This window comes from Varanus komodoensis, unplaced genomic scaffold (genome assembly GCF_004798865.1).
Source record: "Varanus komodoensis strain SLA01 unplaced genomic scaffold, ASM479886v1 scaffold1, whole genome shotgun sequence".
Classification (NCBI taxonomy): domain Eukaryota; kingdom Metazoa; phylum Chordata; class Lepidosauria; order Squamata; family Varanidae; genus Varanus; species Varanus komodoensis.
Window position 1 is genome coordinate 43,890,886 of NW_025335268.1, and position 26,986 is coordinate 43,917,871.

General features: G+C 39.4%; 2 protein-coding genes across 7 annotated transcripts in view; one reads left to right on the forward strand and one right to left on the reverse strand.

The window, feature by feature from the left end:
* Positions 1–15,322, forward strand: part of REPS1 (RALBP1 associated Eps domain containing 1) — a 59,135-nt gene extending 43,813 nt beyond the window's left edge. For 3 of the 6 annotated variants that reach the window (XM_044423600.1, XM_044423586.1, XM_044423608.1), the window contains 9 exons: positions 1,566–1,667; positions 3,049–3,121; positions 4,759–4,877; positions 6,557–6,621; positions 8,725–8,907; positions 10,375–10,470; positions 12,449–12,597; positions 13,471–13,576; positions 14,021–15,322. In XM_044423600.1, coding sequence (XP_044279535.1) covers positions 1,566–1,667; positions 3,049–3,121; positions 4,759–4,877; positions 6,557–6,621; positions 8,725–8,907; positions 10,375–10,470; positions 12,449–12,597; positions 13,471–13,576; positions 14,021–14,089 — 962 coding nt within the window. In that variant the 3' untranslated portion in view covers positions 14,090–15,322. The remainder of the gene's footprint in view (positions 1–1,565; positions 1,668–3,048; positions 3,122–4,758; positions 4,878–6,556; positions 6,622–8,724; positions 8,908–10,374; positions 10,471–12,448; positions 12,598–13,470; positions 13,577–14,020) is intronic. The other 3 variants (XM_044423593.1, XM_044423615.1, XM_044423623.1) reach the window with 2 other exon arrangements.
* The window catches only part of ECT2L (epithelial cell transforming 2 like), a 37,953-nt gene continuing 26,289 nt past the window's right edge, over positions 15,323–26,986 (reverse strand). The window contains exons 15-21 of the mRNA XM_044423575.1: positions 25,851–25,998; positions 23,629–23,702; positions 22,948–23,104; positions 22,281–22,346; positions 20,752–20,840; positions 18,940–19,112; positions 15,323–16,535 (exon numbers count right to left, since the gene is read on the reverse strand). Coding sequence (XP_044279510.1) covers positions 16,396–16,535; positions 18,940–19,112; positions 20,752–20,840; positions 22,281–22,346; positions 22,948–23,104; positions 23,629–23,702; positions 25,851–25,998 — 847 coding nt within the window. The 3' untranslated portion in view covers positions 15,323–16,395. The remainder of the gene's footprint in view (positions 16,536–18,939; positions 19,113–20,751; positions 20,841–22,280; positions 22,347–22,947; positions 23,105–23,628; positions 23,703–25,850; positions 25,999–26,986) is intronic.

The following is a 26,986-nucleotide window of genomic DNA, read 5'->3' on the forward strand; positions in this document are numbered from 1 at the left end:
ACTGCCCTGTTTTTCATCAGCTGCTGTTTTTAGACTGTTCCCCACATATAATACACTGCAGTAACCCTAACAAGAGATTACTAGATAATGGATAATCCTAGCTACGTAAGTTGTCTAGGTCCAGATAGGGTAAGTCTAAGTTGATAAACATTCCAGGTCACCGAAGCCACCTGTTCATCCAATGGCCGATCACTCCTAAAGCACTCCAATCTACAAACCTGGGGTAAAATCCAATTGGGTATCCACTGATAAGACAGCATTTGACCATGGAATGGTTTCTCTGTATGGCCCCCAGCACCCTGCCAAATCTGGTCAGGTGATTATATAACACCCCCAAAGCAGATTTTGCACTTATGGGGAAGCGGGGTGGGGGGAAGGAAATTAAATACAACTCCACCCAGAAGACAAAGATTATTAACAGTGTTTCCATGTTGTCTGGACTGAGTCTCAGTTTATGGGCCCTCATCGTCCATTAGCCGTGCAGAGGCAGCAGATCAGAAAACCCTGAGACTCACCTGGATTTGATGAAAAGGAGAAGGAAGTGAGTGTTACCACATACTGGTGACACTTGCTTCCAGTCAGATATTAGACAGCACAAGGGGGACAACATTTCCTCCTCATGACCACATCAGATGAGATGAGAGGGGTGCCAAGCTGTTGTGCATATAATGCTATGTATTGTTTAGTAAGTCAGAAGAAGGCCACTGTTTCTAGGGCTTAACATACCTAGCACATCTGTTGGAAGACTAGATTTGAATGGGGTGGGTGAGAAAGGTATAGCAATATAAAAAGTAATATGAGTTTAAGAACACGTATAATTTCATTGGAACTGCTTTCTGTTAAACTTTATCCATCTTTTTATAATGTATTGTGTACAGTGAACTGAAAATAACTACATTGGCAAGGGAATTTGAATAAAAATGTAGGGGCATGACTTTTCGTAGCATTTCTTATCATTACAATCTCTTTTCTGTAATACTGGCTTTAATATACCCAAAATTTAGGCCTGGATCCAAACTTTCCTTCCATAAACAGCACTGAGTTCATAGCTCCTTTCCTCTATAGCCCCTGATCCCTTTGCTTCTGGTGAGACCATTTTCTAGTAATGCCCATACTTTGGTGGAACCCACCACTAGCACAGTGTGAAGCTAGTGTTTTCTAAAGTAACAGGTCAGAAGACTTGTTTCCATAAAGGAATAGGTCAGCACAGCTAACAAAAGGGAGCTTCACTGATCTGTTCTATTTTGAAAGTGTTTCAGTTGATGTCCAGTACTGCTCTTGGAAATGCTACTAGCTTCCTGTTGCATTAGTGGTAGGTACTGCTGGCAAAACACAGAAATGTGCAGTAGCAAAACTGCCAGGTGTGGTAAGCTGCATATGGAGTAGAGATTTGTCATGAATAACAAATGTGAACAGAAGAGCAACTTGGACAGAAGCCACAGTGCTTAGAATTTTGAGGTTTCTGATACAATAATGTCAGGCTGTCATCATTCATCATGATAAATTTCCATCCCAAAAGCCATAGATTATACCTATTGCTACCCACATTTTTTTTTCCTTTTTAGATCATACAAATCCCACGAGTCCTTTACTTGTGAAGTCCCCTGACCTTGCAGAAGAAAGTAAAATGAGTGCATCTGTAAAATTTGCAGGGGGAAATACAGTTGGCAAGTATCAATGTTGCTTTTCCCACTAAGTAGCATATTCCATTTCTTCAGAATTTTAAAATAATTGTTAACTAATACTAATTTGACTATTCTAATATATTCCATTAGAAAATAAATTATTTGTACTGAAGTTTATTTTTTCTTAGATCTTGTACTTAGGGCTTTTTTTTTCAGTAGTCTAGTCTTTCACCTGACTAATCTGGGTGAGAGTTGGCTGAAAATGTTGTCCCATGGAAGATTTTGGGGGAATGGGTTTTAGACATTAGCTGCTGGTTATGTTCCTGGTGCCATCTTGGAGAAGACTTGAATGCTTCACATGTTAAATTAGTGCAATGGGAAGATTAATCTGTTTGTAAACATCCAGTAGCATGTCCATTTTCTTCATGGTGCATACTAGACAATTAGTATGATACAACTGTGGAGAAACATTCAAACATTACAAAATATAGATTTTTGTGATAGATTCATCTCTGTGTTGGAAAAAATAAATGTACAAAGGATGCTTTAAGGGTATACTCATGGTAGAGTTAATGTATTCCTTAGGTAATTTAACCATTCTTTTGCCCTCTTGGAAATCTTTATTTCTACTTTGAGGAATGTGATTTCTGCTGTGCCAGTAGGATCTTTGCACAGGTATCCACTGATATTGTTAAAGACCTTACCACTAGTTGCGCCATTAGGGCTCAACTCAGAGATCATGAAAAAAATGAGAGTGGCAGTTCAGTAACAAATTTGCCTCACTTTAGCACCAGCATGGGAGTTCTAGGGTTGATAGTTACTGCAGCTTTAAAAAAAACATGCAAAGCTTGAGTGCTAGCCAAGGCATTTGGAAAAAATATATGGCAGACATTGCCGGAGCTTCACTCTCTGCCTAGCTTCCTACTCTAAAAAGTTTATTTTTTTTTAAGAAACCCACTCCCTACTATTACTGAGTTGATGGGAAGGAGGAGAGCAAATGGCCTAGCCAGTGTGGAGAAAGATGCAGAAGAAGGAAAAAAAAACCCCAGCAGATCAGCTAAGGCAACACATTTCCCAAATCTCCCTCAAACTTGGCATTAAGTAGACAGCCTTTATAAGGCTTAGAAACCTTTGCATGTGTCCCCAACAAGCTTGAGAGCAGTCACTGCTGGGTATGAGAAATAGTTTCAGAATCTGGTGGATGGAATCTAGTGCACACCTGTAGGTAAACTAGGAATTCTTTACAGTAGTGGGGGAACAGATTCATTGTATGGAAACTTGTTTTGCTAATTGGTTTTATGTCAGTTTAGCCCAACTTTTGTTTTAATTGATGAATGTTTAATATCTTTAGTTGTGTAGAATAATTATGATGAGGACATAATTAATGGACAAGCAGTGTGAGATTTTATTTTTCTTATGCCAGCAGATGGTTACAGCAGCTCCGATTCCTTTACTTCAGACCCAGAACATATTGGAAGCACTGTAACTAGACAACGGTAATTAGTTGCTAAAATATTAAGGATGTTGAAGTACTATACCCTACCTTCAATTTGACCCAGTAACCCATCTTCCAAAACACACATTAGTAATGATTCTCTCATTCTTTGTTGGAATTCAAATGAACTTATACTTTGTCAAAGCAATGGCATCAATTTTATTTGTTTGTTTGTTTATTTGATATATGAGGTGATGTACCCCTTCCTGACTACCAACTTCCTGGTACAAGCAGTTCATAGGGCTGAGCGGTATTGCCCAGTTAGACATTAGTATGATCAGCAAAAGAAAGTTTAGAAGCTGAGTTGAATAAAGGGAAAGTAGACTTAGCCTTCAGCCTGTTGTGTTTCTGAGATGGTGTCATTAGACCTGCTGTTGGTAGACAAAAATCTCAGCTCTTGGCTAAATTGCCACCACATCAGTCTTGTCATCTTTTTCTTATCAACTTCAGTTGCAACAGCTGAAAAGGGGGAGAAACCTGTTATAGCTAGTCTTTCAGCAAAGCTGATGGAGCACTGCAGCCCTGTCTTTACCTCTGCTGCAATCTAATGGAATGAATGGCTGCTGTTAGATGAGAACTGAGGGAAGAGTAAGTGCAGCTGGTCCAAAGTCAAAGCCAATGGAGAAGCTCTGTAGCCTTGCAGTAAAGCCCCTGGTGCAGCTGTTCTACAGCCTTCCCCCACCCGATAATCTTCATCTGTGTTGGACTACCATGCAGCTCCCAGCATATCAGTGAAGCCCACTTGCTAAATAACTATATCTGCTTTTTCCTTGCTTAAAAGCAAATGTAGATGCAAGCTGGAATGGAATCCTAGCATGGGAGCAAAGTGTCAAACCTGCTATTCCCACGCAAGGATCTCTGCCTGGAATCAGGTCCTTTATGAATGGAAATGCTTTTCCTATGCAGGTTGCAGAGTAAGAGGGCAAAGCAACATGTAAAGGGCTTCCTACCACTATACTAGGGTCCTAGTCTAGAGTAGATTCTCCATCCTTACTACTTGGTAAAGAAAAAGGACAGACATATATTGTTGTGGATTAAAAGCACTGAGTAATTTAGTTGTTAATTATCTGTTTAACAGTGCAGTTATAGAAAAAGATTACTTTTCTGGCATAATAGTGGGCAATGTGCAGCCCTGAGGTCACAGCTGAGATCTATGCAAATACTGTGCGTATGTGCACATGTGTGCGTGTGCATATTTGTTTTTGTATTTACATATTTATGAACTTCAAGCCTCCAGTGTTGTTACACAAAGATGTAAATTGCAGTGGCAACATGCCTGAGGTCCCAGAATCAAATGGAAGGCTGAACGGTCCCAAATATGTTTTCCATTACTACCAAAAATATATATGGGATATTCTTTTTATGTTTGTTTGTTTGTTTGTTTGTTAGATAGTAGAAGAGGCATTGTCATCATTCACAGCATGGTAGAATTTGTTCTCAGTAAAAAAACATACACTGTCTGACAGATCCATTTAAAAGAGGGCCTAGATGTTAAACAAAGTGACTATTCCCAATCTAGTTGATTTTTATTTTGGAGTGTGGGTATTAGTTCACAATTCAGCATAGTGGTTTTAAGTTATCTTAGGAGTTGTGAGCTACAGTTTGCAATAGAATTTCTGTAGTTACCTTGTCTTTCAGATCACATTCAGGGACCTCTCCAGATAATGCTGCTCCGCCTCCACCACCACCACGGCCTCATCCATCACACTCAAGATCATCATCTTTAGACATGAACAGAACCTTCACAATTACTCCAGGTAGGTATAGTTCAATTTACATAGTCAATTTAGAGTATTTTTTCTTATAAGGAAAAAAAGCTATAGAAACATATGCATCTGTTTGAAACACACTGCTTCTAGTGTACATAGAATAACTTCCAGAATGAATTTAATGAAGTAAGATACCTTATACCATTTCTATGCTAGAAAAAATATTTTAGTTTTCTTCAAGTAAAAAATTCATAATAAACTTAGGGGAAATACTTCCTATATTCATAAATTTTCAACTTCGCAGTTCAGAGGTGTCTGTATAAAGCAAAGTGCTCAATCATGAATAAGTTGTTAAAGGACTTTTCTAATTGCAAATCCTTATCCTTGTAACAGTGGAATAACATTATAATCTACACTAAAGTTGGCCTTGTTGAAGCTTTTTAAAATCAGAAGTGTTGCCAAAAGTTTCAGCGAGAGCAAACCTATGGCCCCTGGACAGAGTTAGAGGGACCATAGACTTGTTTGGCGTCCCCTCTCCACCTGTAGCTGTCATAGAAAGAAACATGTCAGCTGGCCACCAAGGTGGCACCTCCATCTCAGAGAAAGGGGGTGTTTTCAGTGGGCAGGGAGGTGAAGATACTAGAGAAGTCAGGACATGTCCTCAGATTCTGCTAGCATCTTCTGTCTTGGAACCCCTTTGCTCGACAGGCCGAACAAACAAACCCAGGGTGGGAAGCAAAGATTCTTGTTGTGCTTCCTGCTTTGCATAGGATAATTGTAAACCTCTAAGGCCAGGGTCCTACAACCATGCAGGACACAATCAGTAGGACTGCATTCTAACTAAAACAGTGCATAAACAGATGGGTTGGAGAGCCTGATAGAATATGTATTTGCTTACAGAAGATTGCTTGTAGCTCTCAAGGCAAGTGGAAATGCATTTCTGAGAGAACTTAGCCATTAAGTTCAGTTGTCTTGTCTAATTTGATCAATTGAAGGAAGGCTGTATATTTGATAATGTTCAAAATCTGGATTTGGAGACTTAAGTATTTCTGTTCTCAAATACTGTACTAGATGCATATTAATATTCTATTTCAACAAAGGAACCACTAAGAAATTTAATCTGCTGTTTATTGTTCCATGCATTATTTTCTTCAGCTCTCTCCTTCAGGCACATGGTCAGCACATATTAGTACAATTGACTGCCTGTATATTCAGAAATATGTCTCAGTGAGTTAAAAGGGGTTTTCTCCTGGATGAAAATTCATAGGATTATAGCCTGTGTGGTCCAGATTGTATTAGCTGATCAATATGGGTTACGTGAGCCAAGAATGCTGCCTTAGGGGTCAGGTTTTGGAGCCTCATGTCCCCTTAAACCTAAAGGGTGCCTTAAGTATGCTCCCAGCCTCCATTCCTGGTGCCCTACTTAGTCTTTTGGACAAGTTCCTTGTCTTTTGTGACTAGCCATGCCTTCCATAGCTGCTGTTTTGTGGTTGTGTCCAGAAAAGTGCCTTAGATTGCCCCCCTGCTCCTGCCTCAGGCCTTTATGAATGAGAGACTGAAAGCCGAACTGCTAATAGTAATGAAGTTTGATCCTGATTTGATAGCTGATATTCAAACTGCTGTTTATTTTAAAGAGAGGCTAGAAAATACCCAGGAGTTAGTACGATTACCCTATTTGAAAATTGAAAAGTCATACCAGCTCTTATCTAAATCTTACTATGCTGTAGGTCAACAGCAGACTGGAGTAATTGCCTACCCCCCTGCAGTGCCTCCAAGACCTCAGCCTTCTCAGGTATACTTTAATTTCTTTCAAATTTCAAGTTAATGGCATCTTTCATGGCATTCTTTTCACTATTGTACTAGTATTTCCACTGTATTCTCAGATACAATTGTAAGCTTAGTATGTTCTTTGAAAAGTCTGAATTTGCATTTGAAACATAGTTTTACATTTGAATTCTGAAGCCAGATTTGCTTAAAGAAATCATAGAATCATAGAATACTAGAGTTGGAAGAGACCATGAAGGCCATAGAGTCCAACCCCCTGCTGTTGTAGGACACCACGTTACACCATCCCACTCAGATGGCTGTCCAGTTTCATTTTGAATGACTCTAGCATGGGAGAGCCCACCATCTCTCTAGGCACCTCGTTCCACTGCTGTATCGCTCTGAGAGTAAGGAAGCTTTTTCTGATGTCCAGGATGAATCTGGGTTGTCGCAACTTGAATTGATTATTCTGTGTCCTACACTCTATCATCATCTAGAAAAGATCTTGACCTTCCTCTTTGACAGCCTTTGAGGTACTTTTAGAGGGCTGTCATGTCCCTGCTCAGTCTTGTCTTCTCAAGGCTGAACATGCCCAGGTCTCTCAGTCTGTCTTCCTAGGGCAGTGTTTTCAAACTCTGGATCATTTTTGTTGCCCTCTGTTGGACCCTTTCTAATTTACCTGTATCTTTCTTAAATCTTGGTGCCCAGAACTGGACACAGTATTCCAGGTGAGGTCTGACTGGTGAGGAGTATAGAGGAACTACTAATTCTCATGATTTGGAAGTAATACTTCTGTTAATGCATCCCAAAATGGCACAGTTGTTTGGAATGTAGCTACAAGAAGACTACTCTGTATGCATATGGCAGTGTCTACTTCAGCATCACAAATAGCCAAAAATTATAGGTGTGATTTGAACACTGCTGTATATCAACAATAGTGACTACCATACCATTGACTATTTATCACCCTTCCAAGAAATCTAACATAAGTATCATGTTTATCTTAACTTCCTCCCTCAGTTCTGAAATTAGGTTACTTTGGTAAATGATGAGTGGTAATCCAGAGAAACCTATACTGAGCAGGCATAATATGAACGTGGGTCTTTGCAGTCTAAATCAAGCAATGTTTCCATCCATAGATCAAGTAAGACATTTTATCTATGACACTGTAATGACTGCTTGTGTGAATCTGGCTGAAAGGTGGGATGTAATTGTAGTCACCTATTTGAATGATAAACCATGGCTCATCATGGGTTAACTAACCCACAGTGTGGCATCTTCATGTTCAATAATTGTTGCGTAATGCAAACCTTGAAAGTGTGGAGTATGTGAGAGATTAAAAAAGCAGACAGTGACTTCTGCAAGAGGTTTTTTTAACCTTTACATAACCCATGTTCTTTGGATTCACATGACAATCCCTGAACAGGAATTGTATATTCAGAATAAGAGTTCTATATATCACTGCTACACTGTGGATTGAAGAACCTCTGGTGGGCCATTGTGTCATGCAAGCAGCACAAATATGTTCTTCTTATACAACTATTTGGAGGAACTAATGAAGGAAAGGTAGTTTTGGGCCCCATTTTCACAGAAATTGGAAATGGGGAGGGTAGTAGCTGTTGGTTTTTGAGTCTTATTATCTATTAGGAAGAAGTAAATTGAATTGAGTACCCTTGAAAACATTTGCTTCAATCAAATACAATAGGTTACAATAGGTCACACTTTCAGTTATGTCCATTCAAAATTATAGCCAGTTCAGCAAGTTGGGATGGTGTTTGAAAATCTCAACATAGGAATGCACTGAGCTGTACAGCATCCATATTGTGAGTCTGCATAAGCCATGAGCAAGGTATGAAGGTAGGTTGGTTTTCACAGCTTTATTCAGACTTTATATGTTTATATAGAAGAAGTCTGCTTAAAAGATGGCAAATTAGCCAAAATGTCTCCCTTTTCTTCCTGCAAATATCTTCATAGCTTTTTCTAATTGCTAGTTTCTTTAATATTTGAGTCCTTAAAAGACAGAGAAAAAAGCATATTTTCTTTGTTTAGTTTCCAACATTAAGATCAAATTTAATAAATTTTGGTAAATGCTTTGAAAGTACCAAACTAATCTATTGGATTTTAATTATAGGCTGGAAGTCATGTTCATCGCCCAGCAGATACTGAAGGACTAATAGCTCATACCAGTACCTCACCTCAGCAAATACCAGAGCAGCCAAATTTTGCAGATTTTAGCCATTTTGAGGTTTTTGCTGCCTCAGGTGTGAATGAAGAAGAGGATGAAGAAATTGAGAAACACCCAGAAATTTCACAGGTTAGCATTAGAATTATAATATTTGCTTAGTATAGAATACACAGGTAGCTCTTGATTACAGTCCTGCTATGACAACATGATAATATCTAATCTCATGATCGAAAGATCAGCAACATACTAACACTGGTTGTATTAAATGTTACTGTAACAAATAAAAGCTATGATCCAAAATGCTAATTTGGACCCAAGGTCTTGGGCATGTGTACTGAAATACTGGACTTTTTAAACCTCCAACCCTAACTCTATCACAAACTAGTCACCAAATTTAAAAAGGCAGCTTCAGTAGTGAAGTTGACTAAGCCTGCTTTGTTCTTCCATTGTGTTCCCTACACTAGGAAGATGGTGGAGTGGTAAGTGACTGACCAGTCTAAGGGGATGGACCCAAGACTATGCAGGCAGATTGGCTAGTTTAGCAGGCCTAATTTGGCCTGTAAGCTGCAAACGTCCTGCCTTAAAACCCAATGAGATAGCAGAGGAGAGTTAAACTAAACCTGACAAAAAGAAGTTTTTACCAAACCACGTAAAACCAGAAGAAAGGGTCAACCAAATTTTCTTGAGTGGGGAGTTTGACAGTCCCAGCCAATGGAACATCCAGCAGTTAGAAGATTTGGAGCAAGCCCTTAGACAACAAATGCAGAGGGGAAGCAGTTTCATTTGAGAAAATGCAGTCCTTCAATTGCTGTGCTTCAGAAACCATGTAGGCTACCTTAAGTAAACAACACACTTTGAATTGAGCCCAGAAATAAACTGGAAGGCAGTAGGGACAAATAAAACTGAAATAATATGCTCCAGGAAGTTTTCCCCACACACAACTCTGGCTGATATGTTTAGTTCCAAACTTACTTCCAAATTTTGTTCAAGAGTATCCGCACATAGAGTATGTTATAGTAATCTGATTGTGGAATTCCCTCCCTGAGGTAGGTCTGCTTTTAGTGCCAAACAAAGGGGTTTTTTAAACTTTCCTTGGCTTTTCAATGTGCTTTTACTTTAATAGCTTGTTTTCTTCCTGTGAACGCCTCTGAAAGTTCTGCTGACTTTGCAGTTTGTACATTTCTTGAAGGCATGTGTGACAATAGATTTGCTTTACCTAGGAAAGGGTTCAGCTGGCACACTAAAGAAATAGAAAGCCTCATACAGTACTTGGTCTCACTGTGTTCTGGCTGCTATATGACTTCAAGGAGTTAAATGCAAAAGTCTAGGGCAGCCTTTTTCAACTTGGTGGCCTTCAGTGGCATTTGGACTGCAGCTCATAGAATTCCCATCCAGCAGGGCCATTGACTGGGAATTCTAGATGTCGCAGTCGAAATGTGCTTGGAAGGCAAAAGGTTGGGGAAGGCTGATCTAGGGTATTTCTTTAGCATTAGCTGAATTTAGCTGTTATGTTTCATGCAGTTTCACTAACGTGAAGGACCTTTGAATTACTCCTTTGCTTGCCATAGTGCATATCTGAGTTCTTTTTTTCTCTAGGTAGAAAAACCTTCTGATTCTGCAGGATCTCTTAGAGTTGCCAAAGCAGATGGAAGACTTGAGGACAAAGCAGCTTCTAGTACTCCTGCAAATGCAGTATGTAAAACTTGCAACTATATACCTACTTTCAAAGGAAGAATATGTAAATAATATTTGCTGTTTTAACAAAAGGAGACAAAGGACAGACCATAAATCCATTCACAATAACTATTCATAATGGTATTAATAAGAAAGGGAAAATATTTCACACTTCTGTTTCAAATATAAGCAGTCCATACATCTAAATAAGCATCCAGACAAAATTAATAAATGGGAGATGTTCACATGCAGCTAGAGTGTCAGATCTTCAGATCATCGAGTGATGAGTGGTAAGTGCCTATTGTTCAAGGCTTGACATGAAGACACTTTATAAAAAGTTATTTCTCTCGTAGAAAACAATACAACATGGCAATTCTCTCTGCAGATAAGCTACATGACGTTGGTTGCTCACAGAACAGCCTATGGTGCACCCAACAGATGATAAGACTTATTGTGGGTTGTCCTTCCACACTGGTCCTCCAGCTGGTATTCCAAGGTTCTGTGCAGCACCTTCTGTCTTGTTTCCACATCCCTGCTGGGATTACATGTGCACACCCCCTTTTGGAGCTGCTTAAGTGGCACATCAGAATAAATGTCAGCTGTCCTTTACCTTTTGGTGAGATGGGAACAGGAGAAATTTACATAATTGAACATTTCCCCCCTTCTTTTTTGGGTGTGCATTTATAGCTGCCTGAATTGAGGAATTTCATGTCCTAGTACTGGCTACTAGTAGGTAGTGTTCATGGATGTAATCAAAGGTTCATAGAGGTTGCTTTACTCACACTTGAGAGATGTCAATTGAAAAAGCAAAAGGGGTTTTGCCCTGAAAAAAAACAAAGTTTCTCCCTTTCTAGTGTGATCTCTTAATTTTTAAGTGTTGCCCTGACAATTTTCAGTGCCTTCCACTTCTCCCACACTTCCCCAAGCCCAGTAAGAACGGATCTACATCCCATTCCATTGGAAGCACTTAAAAAAAAACAAATCTAGCCACTTTGAGCCTTTTTGTGTTCAAGGAAATACATAACTATGAAATCTGCATATATTTCCCTGTCCATGGAAATGCCCAAATTTGTTAGATAAGTGCAATATTTATGGTCAGAATTGCACACGTTTTTCCTGTCCCAGTTTTTACAATGGTAGATACTTTAGCCGCTTGATGAGAAGGAAGGACTCCCTGGAGAAGAACCTAATGCTGGGAACAATTGACAGCAAAAGAAGAAGGGGATGGCAGAGAATGAGGTGACCAGATGGAGTCACTGAAGCAGTTGGTGTGAGCTTAAGTGGACTTCGGGGGATGGTGGAGGACAGGAAGGCCTGGAGGAATTTTGTCCATGGGGTCGCGATGGGTCGGACACGACTTTGCTACTAACAACAACAAAAAGCCAGTGATGGTCACTCCAAACTGCAACTTGGGCATCAGTGGAGTGGTTGCAACTAAGCAGTGGTGGTAGCAAGATCTCCAAGATTGCAGGGGGAGGCGGTTGCAGCTCCTGCTGAACAGCTTATTGGCTACTTCTTGCAACCTATCATGGGATTGCTCTGTCAGGTTCAGACAAGACAGAAACCCTAGAATAAGTTATGGGTCCATTTATTATCCAAAGTGGGAAGCGGTCTAGATTTATGCAGCACAGCAATTCACCATGATGGATGCAAGCTTACATGGAAGTAAGCTGCAGTATGTTCAGTGGGTCTTACTTTCCAATGAGTGTGATTAGGGCTGGAAACTTAATCATGCTTCTGGTGAAATATGGCCTACAAACTTTTGTGTTAGCTGTCCACAGGCAGTTCTAGAACAATTAACATAGAATTTACACAGACTCCCTGGTAGAAATATGATAAGCAATAGAACTGTTATAAGCCCACATTCTTAAAGCTCCTAGATTATTAAAACAAATTTATTAGTTTTATTAACTCGTTAATAATTATGTAAATCAATTTGTTGCAAGGACAAAAGTTTATTGCATTATGTATTAATGAACTATTTTTATTTTTCTAGGGCAAGAGCACTACACCTTTAGCACCACCACCAAAGCCTATACGCAGAAGGCCAAAATCAGAGGATGAATTGAGACCTGAAGCTGAGGAGCATACACAGAAAACAGGTGTCATAGCTGCTGTTCTTGCTTCACAGCCATCTATTCCTAGGTAACCCAAGATGTGTATAAGTACCTCTGATACTGAGACATTTTCATTTTAAATGGCACATATATCCATTAAAGGCAAATGCAAATGGTCTGGAATGCTTGAATCATTGAATTGTTTACTAAAGCCAATGTAAAGAAGTTTCAACTACACATAGGTAATGAATAAAAATACACTAATTTGTTACAGTTGGTAAAGATGGAAATCTCTTAATGCACAGACTTTACTGTCACACCAAGAATCTAGTTTTAGTAAACGTATTGGCAGGGTTTTTCACTTGCACGTCCCAACCAATCTAAGCTTAAAACAGCCCTTTTTTCAAAATATAATTATGCAAAATGTTTAGATACACTGCATATAATTTGAATACAGGCTCATTTGGATAGATCCTTGATTTTTTGGCAAAGAAAAATAATGCAAACTTGGGTTATAAGCTTACATTTGTTAGTATAAACAACTAGTATTTGTGACAGCATAATTCAAGTTGGACCTACTGTTGCAGAAACATGCATAATTATTCTGAGTTAATGGAGAGTTCCTAAAACGTACACAAGGGTCATAGTCCAGAGAATTGTGCAAATACAGTTTTGTCTTTTTTTCAAAGCGTTTTTAAAAGGTCGTTTGAGTTGTACAACGGGGCATCTTCAAAGAAAAAAGGCAAAATTTCTGATTGGTACTTTAGATATAGTTTGTAGACAGGCTACTGACAGGTGAGTGTGTGAAAACTATACACTTCATTGTGGCTGTTTTCTTAACCTCCATGTAACTACATATATTAGGGAGCTAGGAAATTAAGTACTAATTCAGAACAATCTAAATGATTTGAACCAAATACTCAGTGTTTTCTGAAAGCTGTCTTATGAAATAATTCCTCAGATCAGTGGGAAAGGACAAGAAGGCTATTCAGGCATCAATCAGACGCAATAAGGAGACCAATACGGTTTTGGCCAGATTGAACAGTGAATTACAGCAGCAATTAAAGGTAAAATCTTTCACCTCTCTGAACTGGAAACCCCAGACTTAATCATAAGTTGTACTTTTATTTTTTGTATTTTCCACTTTAGTGATTCTGCTGCTTCTTTCATGTATCAGAGTCAGAGCTTTTGCATTGGTTGCTGATACAAGCCAGGTGTCTGCTATTGTAGAAGCACATGCACTATTTGGGAAGCTTCCTCCTTTCAAACTAACATAAAAGAAAATGAGTTATGTTTATTTGATTTTGCTCCAGAAAGATTCTCCAATGTGGCTTACAGAAAATAATTACCTGATATTTAGAATATCACAGTGTGTTATATAACACACATGACATATTTTAATTCTTAAATACTGTATTTAATAGTAATACCTATGTTGATTATAATAGTTGCATTTTATTTGGGGGCATCCTTTCATTACAGTATGTAAATGGAAAATCTTTGCTTTCTAGGATGTTCTTGAAGAGAGAATTTCACTGGAGGTTCAACTGGAACAGCTTCGGCCCTTCTCTCACTTATAAGCCAATTGCCATTAACTGTGAATTAACTCTGAAAGGGGAAATTGGGTAAAAGGCCTGATTAAAAACCCATATGTTCAGCTCAGTGCACTCTAACATTTTTGTGATTGTTTTGTCCTCTGTCCACAGTTGTATTTAAGTAACTTTTATAATTTTAATACAAAGAATGGAATAAATGTTTCCTTGAATGTTCTATATATTGGCACTGCCAACCTTCCCATTTTCTTGGGAGGATACAATTTTTAAGTTGGAGCAAGGTTTGTACAACTTCAGTGGCCTATATCCCAAACTGGAATCGATTACCTGATGGATTTTCTATATTTCATGTCAAAGATGATGAATACAACATCCTAGATATCCAAATGGATATCTACCTTAATGCAGAAGCACATATATTTATTAGAAATGCCTTTTACGCATTTTTCTTCTGACTGTGCAAGAGAAGATTAACCAGCTGTGGTCATCAGTTATCTCCAAGCCACACCTTGCAACCTTGTAAGGCATCTGTAATTTCAAACAGCATGCCATTTTGAGTAACCCTAGATATGCTTTCCAAGTGCCACACACATTCTTTCAGTTCCTTGCCATACCAAATAAATTTTGTTGTCCTTTCCTGTTTCTGTATTTTATACATGCCCACAGCTTGACAGTTGTTGAACTATTTCCATTTATGACCCTGATTTTGCAGCATGCACATGAGTGCATACCTTCTGTGAAAGGATTGGGTGTTAATCTGTCATGCGCATTTCCTGAACACCACCTGTAGTTGCATGCTTTGCACATTGCCCCTTAAATAACTGATGCATCTGGAAGACTTTACTGTAACACACTTTATGATCAAGAAATGTGTCAGTACCTCAGCTCTTCTTTCCCAGCCTCTCACCCCACCCACCCCCAAACCTATTTTGTTCCTTAAAGGGTTGGGTTACCATTTCTCCCTATGTCTCCAAGCCTTATTCTTTCGGCTTGAAGAGAGGCTTCATTATTAACAGTTTCCTAAGTGTATCCTGCTATTCAGGTTGATGTACTGTATTAGGATTTGTTGTATATTGTATAATACACACCTTTTGATCTCATATGTAAATTTGCATTAATGCTGACTAACAGCAGATATTCTATTTAATGGCTTATTCTGGCTGTGGGATCATAGATGTTAAAGTGCATGGATGTATCTCAGCAGAATCAGAACTAGCAATTGTGTGATTTTTACACCAATAAAACAGCACAATATTTTAATTTGACTGAATCCTTTTAATTTGGCTTAACACAGAGAATTACGTTGTCTTTCATTAGGATATAAATGCAGTTCCACATTGGATGGAATGCACAGTTCTACTAAGAACAACTGGAACACCATATTCACTTCAGTATTTAATGGCAAACTGAGAATGTCCTGCTAAAGTCTCAGCCCTCTATTAAGTGCTAATGTTTGAATGCAAACTACTCTTTTAGTACAGAGCAAACATGATCTCAGATTCTTGGCAGAAGTAAAAAGATCCATCTGCAGTATATTCCAAGCTGGAAAGCAGTTCAAGCAAAGCAAAGAGTATGAGAAAAATCATGTTTGGTAACTGCATATGTTACAATAAGTACAACTATGTACTAGCTTACATCTTTTATGGCAGGAGAGAATATATATTGTTACAGCAAATGCACTTTATTATTTGCATAGAACATTTGTTTTTGCTCAATGCATGAAAAGGATGTGTATTACAGAGAGAACTACCCTTCAGTAGTGGAAAAACAGGTTAAGTATGTAACACAGCTTGAAAAAGGCTAGGATTCTGTAACTGAAATCATCCAGTCAATCTTCTGTGAAAATTAGAAAAACATATACAGGACTCCCTATAGTACCTTATGACCAATCTGTTCCCCTTAAATTAGCAAGGGGAAGCCAGTATACTGGATGTCAGGATGCCATGTAAGTCACAAGTGATGGGACTGCCCTTCCTCATCACCTCTAACCTACTGTCAAGATTTTGACACACTGGAATACTCTTCATTAGATATAGCACAGGGGCTGAGTCCACCTAATCAGTACTGGAGCAATATATGGATGTCATAGCAATCATCTTGTTTGAGACAGTTTCTCATTCTGCTGCAGAACTTACAAAGGAAGCTTGCTTCAAATCCAAGTTTTTACTTGTTAAAGTCCAAGGTCTACATTATTAGCAGCTGGGTGGATTTTGTTGGTTTGGGTTTCTTAACTGTCTGCAGTCACCTTTTTAAAGCCAATTATGTTTATATGAGGCCAGTTAAATGATCACACATCTGTGCCCACAGAGGTATTGAGCAACTAATGAAAAATCTCAAGAACAGTTCACATCCTCTTCAATACTACATCTGATTGCCCCTTGCAACACAGAAAGCCATATGAACTTGTCATCATCCTCTGTGGAACAAATCCATTGACACCTGGGTCCTCGCAGATGAAATGCATTCTTTATATCTGTAAAAAGAAATGCTACTAATTGTAAGGATTATGAATTTGGATGACCTAACAATAGGACCAATTCTCAAGATTTCTGTTTACTTAAGACAGATTGTGTAACAACACACACAATGGTTAAGGATTGACATTTACATGAATGTCATGTGCTAATAGGTGCTTACATTCTCTGAGTAGCAATATGAAACCAAGACTTAAAGAATGCTCATTTGTTAGCATTTTCGTATCTTCACTATTCACTGATAAGCTGTCACTTCCTTATCCCCTTTGTCCATTTAATATATGTACACATTTGTTTGTCTCTCTACAATGCATAGCACATAATTGGTGCAGTATAACAGTTGCAAAGAGCAGTTGATGTATAGCTACTTCATTAGCTTCTTGGTTTTAGTGTTTTAACAAGCTGTTCTGAATGTCTTTAGCTCAAGTATAACACAGCATTATTACTATAAATGAAACAATTATCCATACTCAAACTTGCCTCATCAAAAGATAATGCACTCTACTGCTGGTATCCTTGGATATGTATAGCTGTGACTGAAGCATTTCCTGATCAATTGTTCCTCTTCAGACACCAAATCTACCTCAATCTACCTAGACCTTTGAGCACAAATGGTTTCTCAAGTGCTGAAGCCTTATCCATTCCAGTACCATAGCCTTCCTGCAGTACAGTGTTAACAGCCCATTTTATTCCACAGCAGTTACATTACATTTGATCTCTTCCATCACTCCCATCCCATCATCCTTTTCTGGCATATTCTCAAAAAAGCTATAGGCTACTGAGTTAGATTGAGCAATACTACTCAATACCAGGCATCCATGAGTAGACTTTATACCTGAGCTTTGTACATGAAAAGTCCAACATAGACGGAGAGCATGATTTCTGCAGTAAAGAATTTCATAGTTCAGACTTTCATGTGCACTCCTGTGTGAACATGGCATCCACACTGACATTTGGGGGTTCTGCAGAAGTATAGGTTTGTCCAGTCCTGTTACCTCCCCACTCTAGCTGACCTACACACTATTACATCAATCCTGTTTCTGCCTATTTTTTTTCCAAGATGAAATAATGCATGGGTTCTCAAACTACAGCCTGTGGGCCAGATCCGGCCCACCATGCACATTTAACTGACCCACCCCAGAGGTTTTTGTACTTGCTGCATGTGCATGTGGCTTACCCACGCGGAGACCGGTTTGGATTGTCTCAGAGGAATGATCTCCTCGCAAGCAAGCGGCTGCCTCGTCCTGCGCCCACCATGGGCACCTTTCAGCTGACCCCCTGTTGGAAAAGTTTGAGGACCCCTGATACAATGTATTGATGAGCAGAGCTACAGATTGCTCATACTTGCAGTTTTGTATCTGCAAAAGTTTAGAAGTGTATTTATCCTTTTCTCCTGAATTTTTCTGCTCCAGCAGAAGAAAGTGAATGTAAATGTGAGTTGTTAAAGTGGTTTTCCTTATGCTTTTTTTCATTATGTTGATCACTTAGGGCAGGATGCAGCCTTCAGAAACCTATGAAGTAGTGTATGAAGTATTACAATAGTGTTTTTTGTCATGATTTTAAATACACTAGAGTATAATGTAACAAAGCACAATGTTGCTATAGTACTGTATATATAATGTTAAGTATAATATACAACGCTGAACGTATTATATAGCTACCAGGACTAACCAGATTGAACAAGAAATCAAAGCAAAGCTACATGAAGGCATGCTTTTAGTGAAATTATGGCCCCACCGCATTAGTAGTTTTATGTGAAGAATGGAGCTTTGGGGTTCTGCTTTACAGAGTAACAGCTCTATGCTACAGAGCAAAGCATTACTGAAGATGAGCAATTTCACTCCATTCAAATATCTAAGAGGCAGGAAAAAAGGTCTCCTCCTGTAGGACTAAATCCCACATTCCTCCTGTAGGACTGTTGCCCAAGGATGCTTGGGCAACAGGGCCCTTTGTGAAGGATGGGTTTCCTACCCCTATCCCAATTTTAAGAAGAGGATACTTTTCCCCTGCTACGTTGTAATCTTGTTCCATAGATTTTAATAGAATGGAGCATTATCTTACTGCATTATTTTTTTACCCTGCCTTTCTTCCTCTTGCAAGGAACCGAAGGCAGCTTATATTATTATAGTTCCACAGACTTGATAGTGAGGACAAAAGTCTTCTGCCAGAATTTTTTCTTAAATGCTGTAGAGAAGAAAAAAGAATGCAGGGAAAATGTGTTTCAAGAAAAAAATCCCTACAAAAAATGACAAATGTGCCGATGGACATGGAAGAGTTACCTGTCCCTGATGTTGTGAATGTATATTTAACTTTGGTGCAATACTCTAATTTTTGTGGGATTAAAAAAAAAACCTGAAAGATTGTGCTCAACATTTATAATACTTTAAGGTAATAGAAACATACATTTAGAATCCGGAATATCTTCAACAAGAAGCTGGAGAAGTGTTACTACTGACAAGAAGTGGTGAGTAGTCTTTGGGATCCGTTGAAAAGGCTTGTAAGAGATGCTGCGTTGTGAGATAACAAGTATATCATTGAAAAGAAAAAGGCTAAGATTGCAGGTGTGTTGATATATCCTATAAAAATTGAAAGCAAACAATCAGTTTTCCAGACCTTTTTATACAAATTGTATCCACACAAGACTTCTGAGTTATTAATAGGTTTTTTTGCATTTTTAAATATTCTTTAAGTTAGAGCAGTTACATGCCTATTAGGAAATTAATCAGTAAGCCTTATAAAGGATAGAATTTCTGTTCTTAACTAGAAATAATTATTTCTGTACCATTGGCACAATTAAGGTGGAGAAAACATTGGGCAATATCCAATAGGATGGCTACTCACCCTTCTGATTTACCTCCATACTGATGACTCCCTTTCGGAAGTGGTGGGTCCTCCCAGTTGCATCATGCAAGTGGGACCCAACACTGAACCACACAGAGGTTTAGCACTTCCTAAAGGAAACCCTGACATGAGCAGAAACAATGAGCTGCTACTCCTCCAAGCTCCTTTATCTGAGTTCCAGAAATAGGCCTCCTGCCAGAAACAAGCTTTTCACATGCCTTGGGTTGTCCCAAGTTGCATTAGATCTTCCTTGTGTGAGTGGTGGATGCCATTTGTGGAACAGAATCTGCAGGGCACGAGAGTATCAATGAGTCATACACCCTGTTGGATGCTGCCCATTAACTAAAGATTGTCGCAGCTCCACAGTTTAGGCTTATGTGCTGACAAGATTGCGATGCATGCTGTTTGTTTCTAGTCAAAGACAATTCACATAAGTCTGACTAAAGAAAGGAAAACATACAGGGTGCGGCAGAAATACCTCCCACATTTTAAACTTTCACCTATGTGTTGCTAATGAACTTATGCAAGTGGCAATGATGTCTTCATTTAGCTAATGACTTCCCTTTTTTCATATACCCACATCTAGCAATATGGTTTGGACTTGTGCACAGCGTGCTTTTGCTGTAGAAACATTTTTGAAGAATGGTGAATCTGTAATTCCAACACAGAGAACTTTTCGAACTCATTACATGTTAGGTCGGAATGCTGTTCCGGATAGAAAAACAATACTGCTATGGGTTGCAAATTTCAGAGCCACAGGTTCAGCACTTAAAAAAAAGTCACCTGGAAGACCTTGAAGCACTTGAACTCCAGAAAGTGTTCAAGCTGTGAGACTTTCTGTTACTTGGTCTCCTACATGTTCAACTCGTAAACATGCTTCTGCTTGGGATTGTATGATCGAACAGTCAGAAGAATTCTACACACTGATCTGAAGTTCCATCCATACAAATTAATGATTGCTCAGAAACTGCATGAACGCAACTGGGAAGTTCGCTTGTCATGCTGTGACGATATCCTTCAAAATGTTCCTGCAAATGCTGTTCTTCTCACAAGTGATGAAGCTCACTTTCATCTCTCAGGCTTCAGAAATTGTCTACAACAGTGTATAGTGAATAGAGGCCACCATTTGGAGGATGTAATTTTTAAAACCAAATGAATAAAAACTGTAATCCTTTGTTTAAACAATAGTGAAATTAATTTTTAACAAATGTTTCTTTTTCCTTTTTTAAACCTTTAAAACGTGGGAGGTATTTCTGCCGCACCCTGTAGAATGCTAGAATACAAACTTTCAAAACTTTTAAGTAGCCATTTTTCTTAAGTTTTCTTTTGGCTTACTCCATCCCCAACAAATACTTATAATATCAATACATTTACCTGAATGGCAAATCAACTCTCTCAGAATACTTGCTGAGTTGGGCTACATCTTGTGTCCTAATTAGATACCTATTAGCTTTCAGTAATTGCTGTGATTTAAACAGTAGAAGATTAAAATTAAGCAGGCCACATTTGATTCTTTCTATGTAGTTTGTACTTGATAGGTTATGTACATTAATCATAGACTTTTGAATTGTTTAAGCACCAGGATAAAGCTTAATCTGAATGATGGTAAACTTCCACTGTCCCACCTCCTCGTCCCCATCCCCTCTTCCCTTTGCTTCCAGACTGAATCCTCTTCATTCAGCAGTTTTCCCTTGTCTTCTATCTCTCCAATACATACCACACAGCATTTGGCTTTTTAAAAGCCTCTGTTGGTGTGAATAGCATAAGGGGAGGCATTTTTCAAGGGAGACACTGCTAGGGACCAGAGAGCTGTGGTTCCCCCACCCAATACCAGGAATCCATTCCAAAAAAAAATCACACCATCATTCCAGTCAGGCTTTTTAAAGACCTTCACTGGTGCAAATGGAGGCTTTAAAAAACTCTTAACTGCTGCTGAAGGAGCATGGTTCAGGAAGGAGTATGCATTTGTGAGCCTGTGTATGAGACAGAGAGTGTGCAAATGGATTTGGGCAATCAAGCTGGCCACATACCAGCAGTGCAGTGACTTCACCAGCTGTAGCCAAGAGAGCCCCAACATGTTTGTTCACAGCAAATTCAACCCTTGAGCAAAAAGGGTTCTCCACCCTTGTTATTAAAATTTTGACTCGTTTGTAAATATTCTCTGAACACACTTCAGCACAGATGTTCACTTGTGCCCTAAATTAAGTCCTGGGACTTACTGCATCAAACTACACAAAAACCTTTTATTGAAAGAGCTCTTGTTTGTATTGATGCACTGTCTTTTCTAAAACAGATAAAATGAAAAGTGCTTCTTAGGTCAGCAGTATTAAGTTTTCCCAGACCAAGAACCTACTATTACCCTCTGTCTGAGAGCCACTTCTAATTTTTTATCTTATTATATAGGATTCTTTCATAATTAAGCATAAACCAGGTGCCACACTATCCTGTTAGTATCATTGGCACAATTTAGAGCCTGTCCCATATTACCCTCTTCAACAAACAATTATGCAATTTCCCTTTCCCATTCATCACTGCTAAGCACTACTTTAATCCATAAGGCATATTCTAACACTTTGCTCCAATTGTTGATTCATTTTTTTTATTAAAAACTCTGCACATGGTGCCATTATATTTTCATACTCCTTTACTACATCTTTGTGAGCCTTAGAATAAGCATCCCCAAGAGATGTATTGGTTTCAGTTTTCTCCCGCTGTCATGTGCCTTTTAACATGCACTCCTATACTTTTTAAAAAAAATCTCCAAACATCTTCAGTAAAGGTGCTTCTTTTCCTTGTGTTATTTATGAATGAGCACACAGTTCACCTTGTGGCACATTTCCTGGGCTTTATCACAGGTTCAGCATGCAGTTTCCTTACCCTGCACTTAACACAGGCAAACTTACCGGACATCCTTGGATGAGCCTTTGCATGCTTAATATTTGATCCTCTCTGTCCACATTCAGTTTTAGCTAGAGATATAATACAAGGAAGGTAAGACAATGAAAGCAAGTAGGTTTATATCTGTGTTGCTCTCATCCAAAGATCATTCAGATCAATTACACAAATACGGTGAGAATCCTGGATAGAGAATTTGACAAGCAGGTTGTTACCACTTGAAAGGGCTCTGCCGGATTGCCACCTTCCTACACTGATGGGAGGAGCACCTGGATTCTTCATGGGAAACCTGTGAGTGGATCTCCCACCATAATTTTTGTTGAGATAAACTCACTGCATCCTCTATGTCAGAGGGCAAACATACAGGCAGCTCTACCATGCATTTCTGTTGCTACTATTGTGGTTGTAGTTGATTTCTTCTCCAGACCACTCAATAGCCAAAATTATCTGGGCAATTCACATTGGAATTTGCCTCTTATGGCTTATAGCACAGGGAGAAAATGCTGGATTCCCTGCATCACAGGCCTCATCCAAAGAGAGGCGGCAAAGCTATTTCTAGAATAAAATTCCACTCTGAAATCCAGACATAGGTTTTGCATGTAAAGCTTAGTCAGTCCACAGTGTCTGAGTGATTCCTGCAAGATTATCATACCAAAAAGAACATAATTGACAGACCTGCTCTAAATAATCCTTGTATTGTTTCATTTGTTTAATTGCAGCAGATAAGTCTTCACGGTCAGTATGTTCTGGAGGAGTGTGCAGTCTCAGAGCATACAAGAGTGTGACATACGCTTCAACTCTCTTAGAAGGGCACAACAGAAGCTCCTGTAGGCTGTATATCATATACATTATGTGTAGTCTTTTACAAGAGCAATAGGCTAGCATGATGCATTTTCTAATTGAAACTACTAAGTTCCTGAAAATATTAGAAATAGTTTGCAGGTGGTTCCAGACAGGGCTGAGGTGCAAAAAATTCCCCTTTTTTGCTGCTCTGTTCTTATCTCCTACTCATTAATATTTGCAGAATGTACTTGAAAGACCTAAGCTCAGAGAAGCACTAAAATATTGGAACTAAACATTACAAGCCCTGGCTTTGCTAGTTTGCCATTCTACAAAGTATTTCTTATGGGTTAATCAAGCTCTGATTCAGACAGTGGAATCATGTGGTCAGATTTTTTTAAGCTTGTTTAGTTAATTTAACCTAGTGTGTTCTTTCCCTTTTTCTAAGAGCACCAGTCCTGATGCAATGAGCAAAAGTATATTCACACTTAACAAGTAAGAAGCTTGCACTGATCACTAGTATTTTTCCTTACACATTTTAGCAATCCCTTCCCCCCTTTGAAGTACAAAGCTCACCTCCTCATGGCAGTAACAACAGTCTTATCATGTCTCTTCAAGAAGGCACGGAATACTGGAATAGTTTCCCTGCACTGTGAAAGCAAGAAGCCTGGGTTATCAGGGTGAATGTGATTCACAAAACTATGAGCCAAATAAAGAGAAAGCTGCAAAATTCCTAGATGCCATGGTCGTTCCCTGCACTTGGAGGCAGGCTTGAGGCCTGTTCTGCAGTGAGGCTTTTGTCCGCCGCTAGCACTGCTGAGGAAGGAAGCTCTGGAGACGTCACAGGAATGCAGGCAAGTGGTGGAAACAACATAAAAATGGCTGACACATAGCTTCGTAGAAACTGGAGGCCAAACTGTGGTTTGGCTTGATCTTTCAACTGAGCCACCCTAAGGATGCCCTTCTGGCTTCCCTTCGAAGTCTCTACGGGGTGGGGTGGGGGACTCAGGGAAGGCAGTTCAGCCAGGTTCCCAGATCATGAAAAGCTTAGGTGGGTCAGATCACTGATTTGATACTATGAACCTTTACCCATGTTTTCTGGGACAGGGTCTTCTTCTGCTTTACCTTACTTTATAACAAAAGTGGGCAACTTAAAGTAGCTGGAACTTGAATTTTCATTTGTTGTTCTAGAGTGCCATACACGTTGAAGTTATCTTCAAAACAAATTTAGCTTCAAACACTGCCATTTTTATTTATTTATTTATTTATTTATTTTGCTTTTTACATGCAGCCTGAATATTGCCCACCCCTGATATATAAAAGGTTGTATATATGAATCTGTCATATAGAATATATACAGGTATTTGTGGAGATGGGTCTGAAACGGGCCCACATAGTTTGTGCCATGACAAGCTGAATGTGGCCACTGCAGGTTTGATTATTCTCTTTTTGCTGCCTGGATCTGCAAAAGCAAAGAGAAGTGGCAAGGCCAAGCTCTCAGCAAGCCACAGTACATGTTAATAAGCTACATCTGGTATGGAGGATGACAAGTTATGCAAGTCCTGATCAAAACCCATGCAAAGCAGATTTGATGGGGGTGGCAGGCCAGGTAATATGTGGGAGGAAGGAGTGATGGTACAGGCAAAGACATGCTGAACAGAGGAATGGCTAATACTGCTCCCAGCTTAGAGATGAACAAATTAAAAACAGATCAACAATATTACGCATTTGGCTTTATATACTGGCCTCCAGGAGGAGGAAACTGAAGCTCCTTCAAGCTGAAAACATCTCTATTCTGGCTCCATTGCTCTAAACCAGGGGTCTCAAACTCAACTTACCTGGGGGCCGCTGGAAGTAGAGTCTGGGTGAGGCTGGGCCACATCAAGTATTCCACAAAAAAGGGATTTCAAGTATTCCAAAAAGAGTACAACTGATCCAATCTTCTCAATCTTTACTAATAATAATTCAGAACATGAACGGTTCTTCAGAACATAGGCTTCTCTTACTTCTTCCTACTCCTTGCTGCCAGAGATCTGACAGTGCTTCCTCTTACACAGCTGAGCCACATTTGGCTTGAGGGAGGAAGCTACTGAGACCCTCAGGAGCGCTTGAAGATGCTCATCAGTAAGTTTGGACCTGAACTTTGACTTATTAAAGTTCATGGTGGAGAAGAGCTTTTCACACAGATAGGTGCTCCCAAAAAGGCACACGGTCCACTTGAACATCCTGGAAAGCTCAGGGAAGGTAAAGGGCAATTCTTTCAAAAATTGTCCAAGCTTGTCTGCTTTTCCACTTTTCCACGGTGGTGGTGGTGGGCCGCTCATCCCGCGTCGCTCCCGGAGGCTGGCCTGGGCGCCGCTGGAGCTTTGAAGGCCGCAGGGCCCTTCCCCCGTGCCCCGTCCGTCCCAGTGTGCAGCTTAGAGGGAACATTGCGCCCAGGGTAACGACTCACGCCGGTGCGTGTGAGAAAAACGCGCGGGCCACACTATCACTAAACTTTGCTATCACATGGGGGCCACGAAATATCATTCCGTGGGCCGCAATTGGACCGCGGGCTGTGAGTTTGAGACCCCTGCTCTAAACAGAGAGGTTTCCCAGAAGAAACAACCTCTGCCTTGTAAGAAAAACAAAGCACTTGTACCAGTAGCACACTAGACAGCTATCCTAGGGAATACCTACAACCAATTTTAACACTGATGGATAAAGATGTCCTTGAGCATCAACACATCTCTATTAAGACAGAGTGAATATAGAAGGAACACTCAGTTTTGAGTCCCGTGAAGGTGATATATTCTTACCTTGTCTATAGTTTTCAGAATTACTGCATAGTTGTTGTAGAAGTTTGTGTATGTTTGAAGCTGCTGGCCAAATTTAATGAATACATCTCCTAGATTTTGGGCTGGGCTCCATTCTTTAAGTCTTTCTGTTAACTCATCAAAAAAACACCTGCATTTGAAACAGACATAAAGGGTGTTTCTCTCTTCCTATCTGGTTACAGGCAAGTTTCAACAGGCGATAACAAACACGTTTGCACATTTAAGGAGAAACCTCTTTCCCAATTTGAGTGACATGAACAATAAAACTAGTCTCAGACACATTTAATTAATTAATTAATTTCTATACCACCCAACAAAGCTCTCATTCATGTTGTTGCGAGTGGTGAAGCCATTGCTGCACCCTAGCAGAACAACAACCTGGTGTGAATAAAGAAGGCTACTGCCACAAATAGTAACTTAGGTAGTTCAATTATGTGAGAAACTAGTCCTCTGTAAAATCTGTTCCAAAGTATTGAGGACTGGTTCACCATACCTACATATACTGTATATCCAATTAGAAATCAAGTGAATTGGGATGAGTAGAATTTGCCTCACAATTTGACTTGTTATTATACCTTTCTATGAATGCTGATTTATGAATGCTTATTCAGACATCCCACTGTGCTCAGCGAGGCTTACTCGCAGGTAAGTGCACATAGGATTCACAGCGTAATTTACCAAGGGAAGGCATGCATGCTCACACTTGTGTACAGTTTGGTACAACAGTTTAGGATCCTTCTGTATGAAATCACATGTAATAAACATGCTTTGCCTGTAAACCTTCAGCAAATTTGATAACTTACCAAATATTATATTTTAAAGTGTTTCAGGCTGATGCTGCTAGGACATTCTGTTAAGTCATCTGTGCTTGGCTTCAGTGTTGAAATATCAAAGCTTGAGTGTTGATATGCAATTTACCCATGTTCCAACAGCAGTAAAATGAAAAGAACCAGTGAAATAATAGAAAAGCATTAAATGACCCTAGCTTTGAAAATATTTATAGGTTCAAGACTGTGGATAGTCACACAGAATGCCCATTTTATAGGAAGAGCATTCTGGAGGAGATGCTGCTCTGTACATCAAAGAGAGCACAGAATCCAGCTGACTTAAAAACTGAG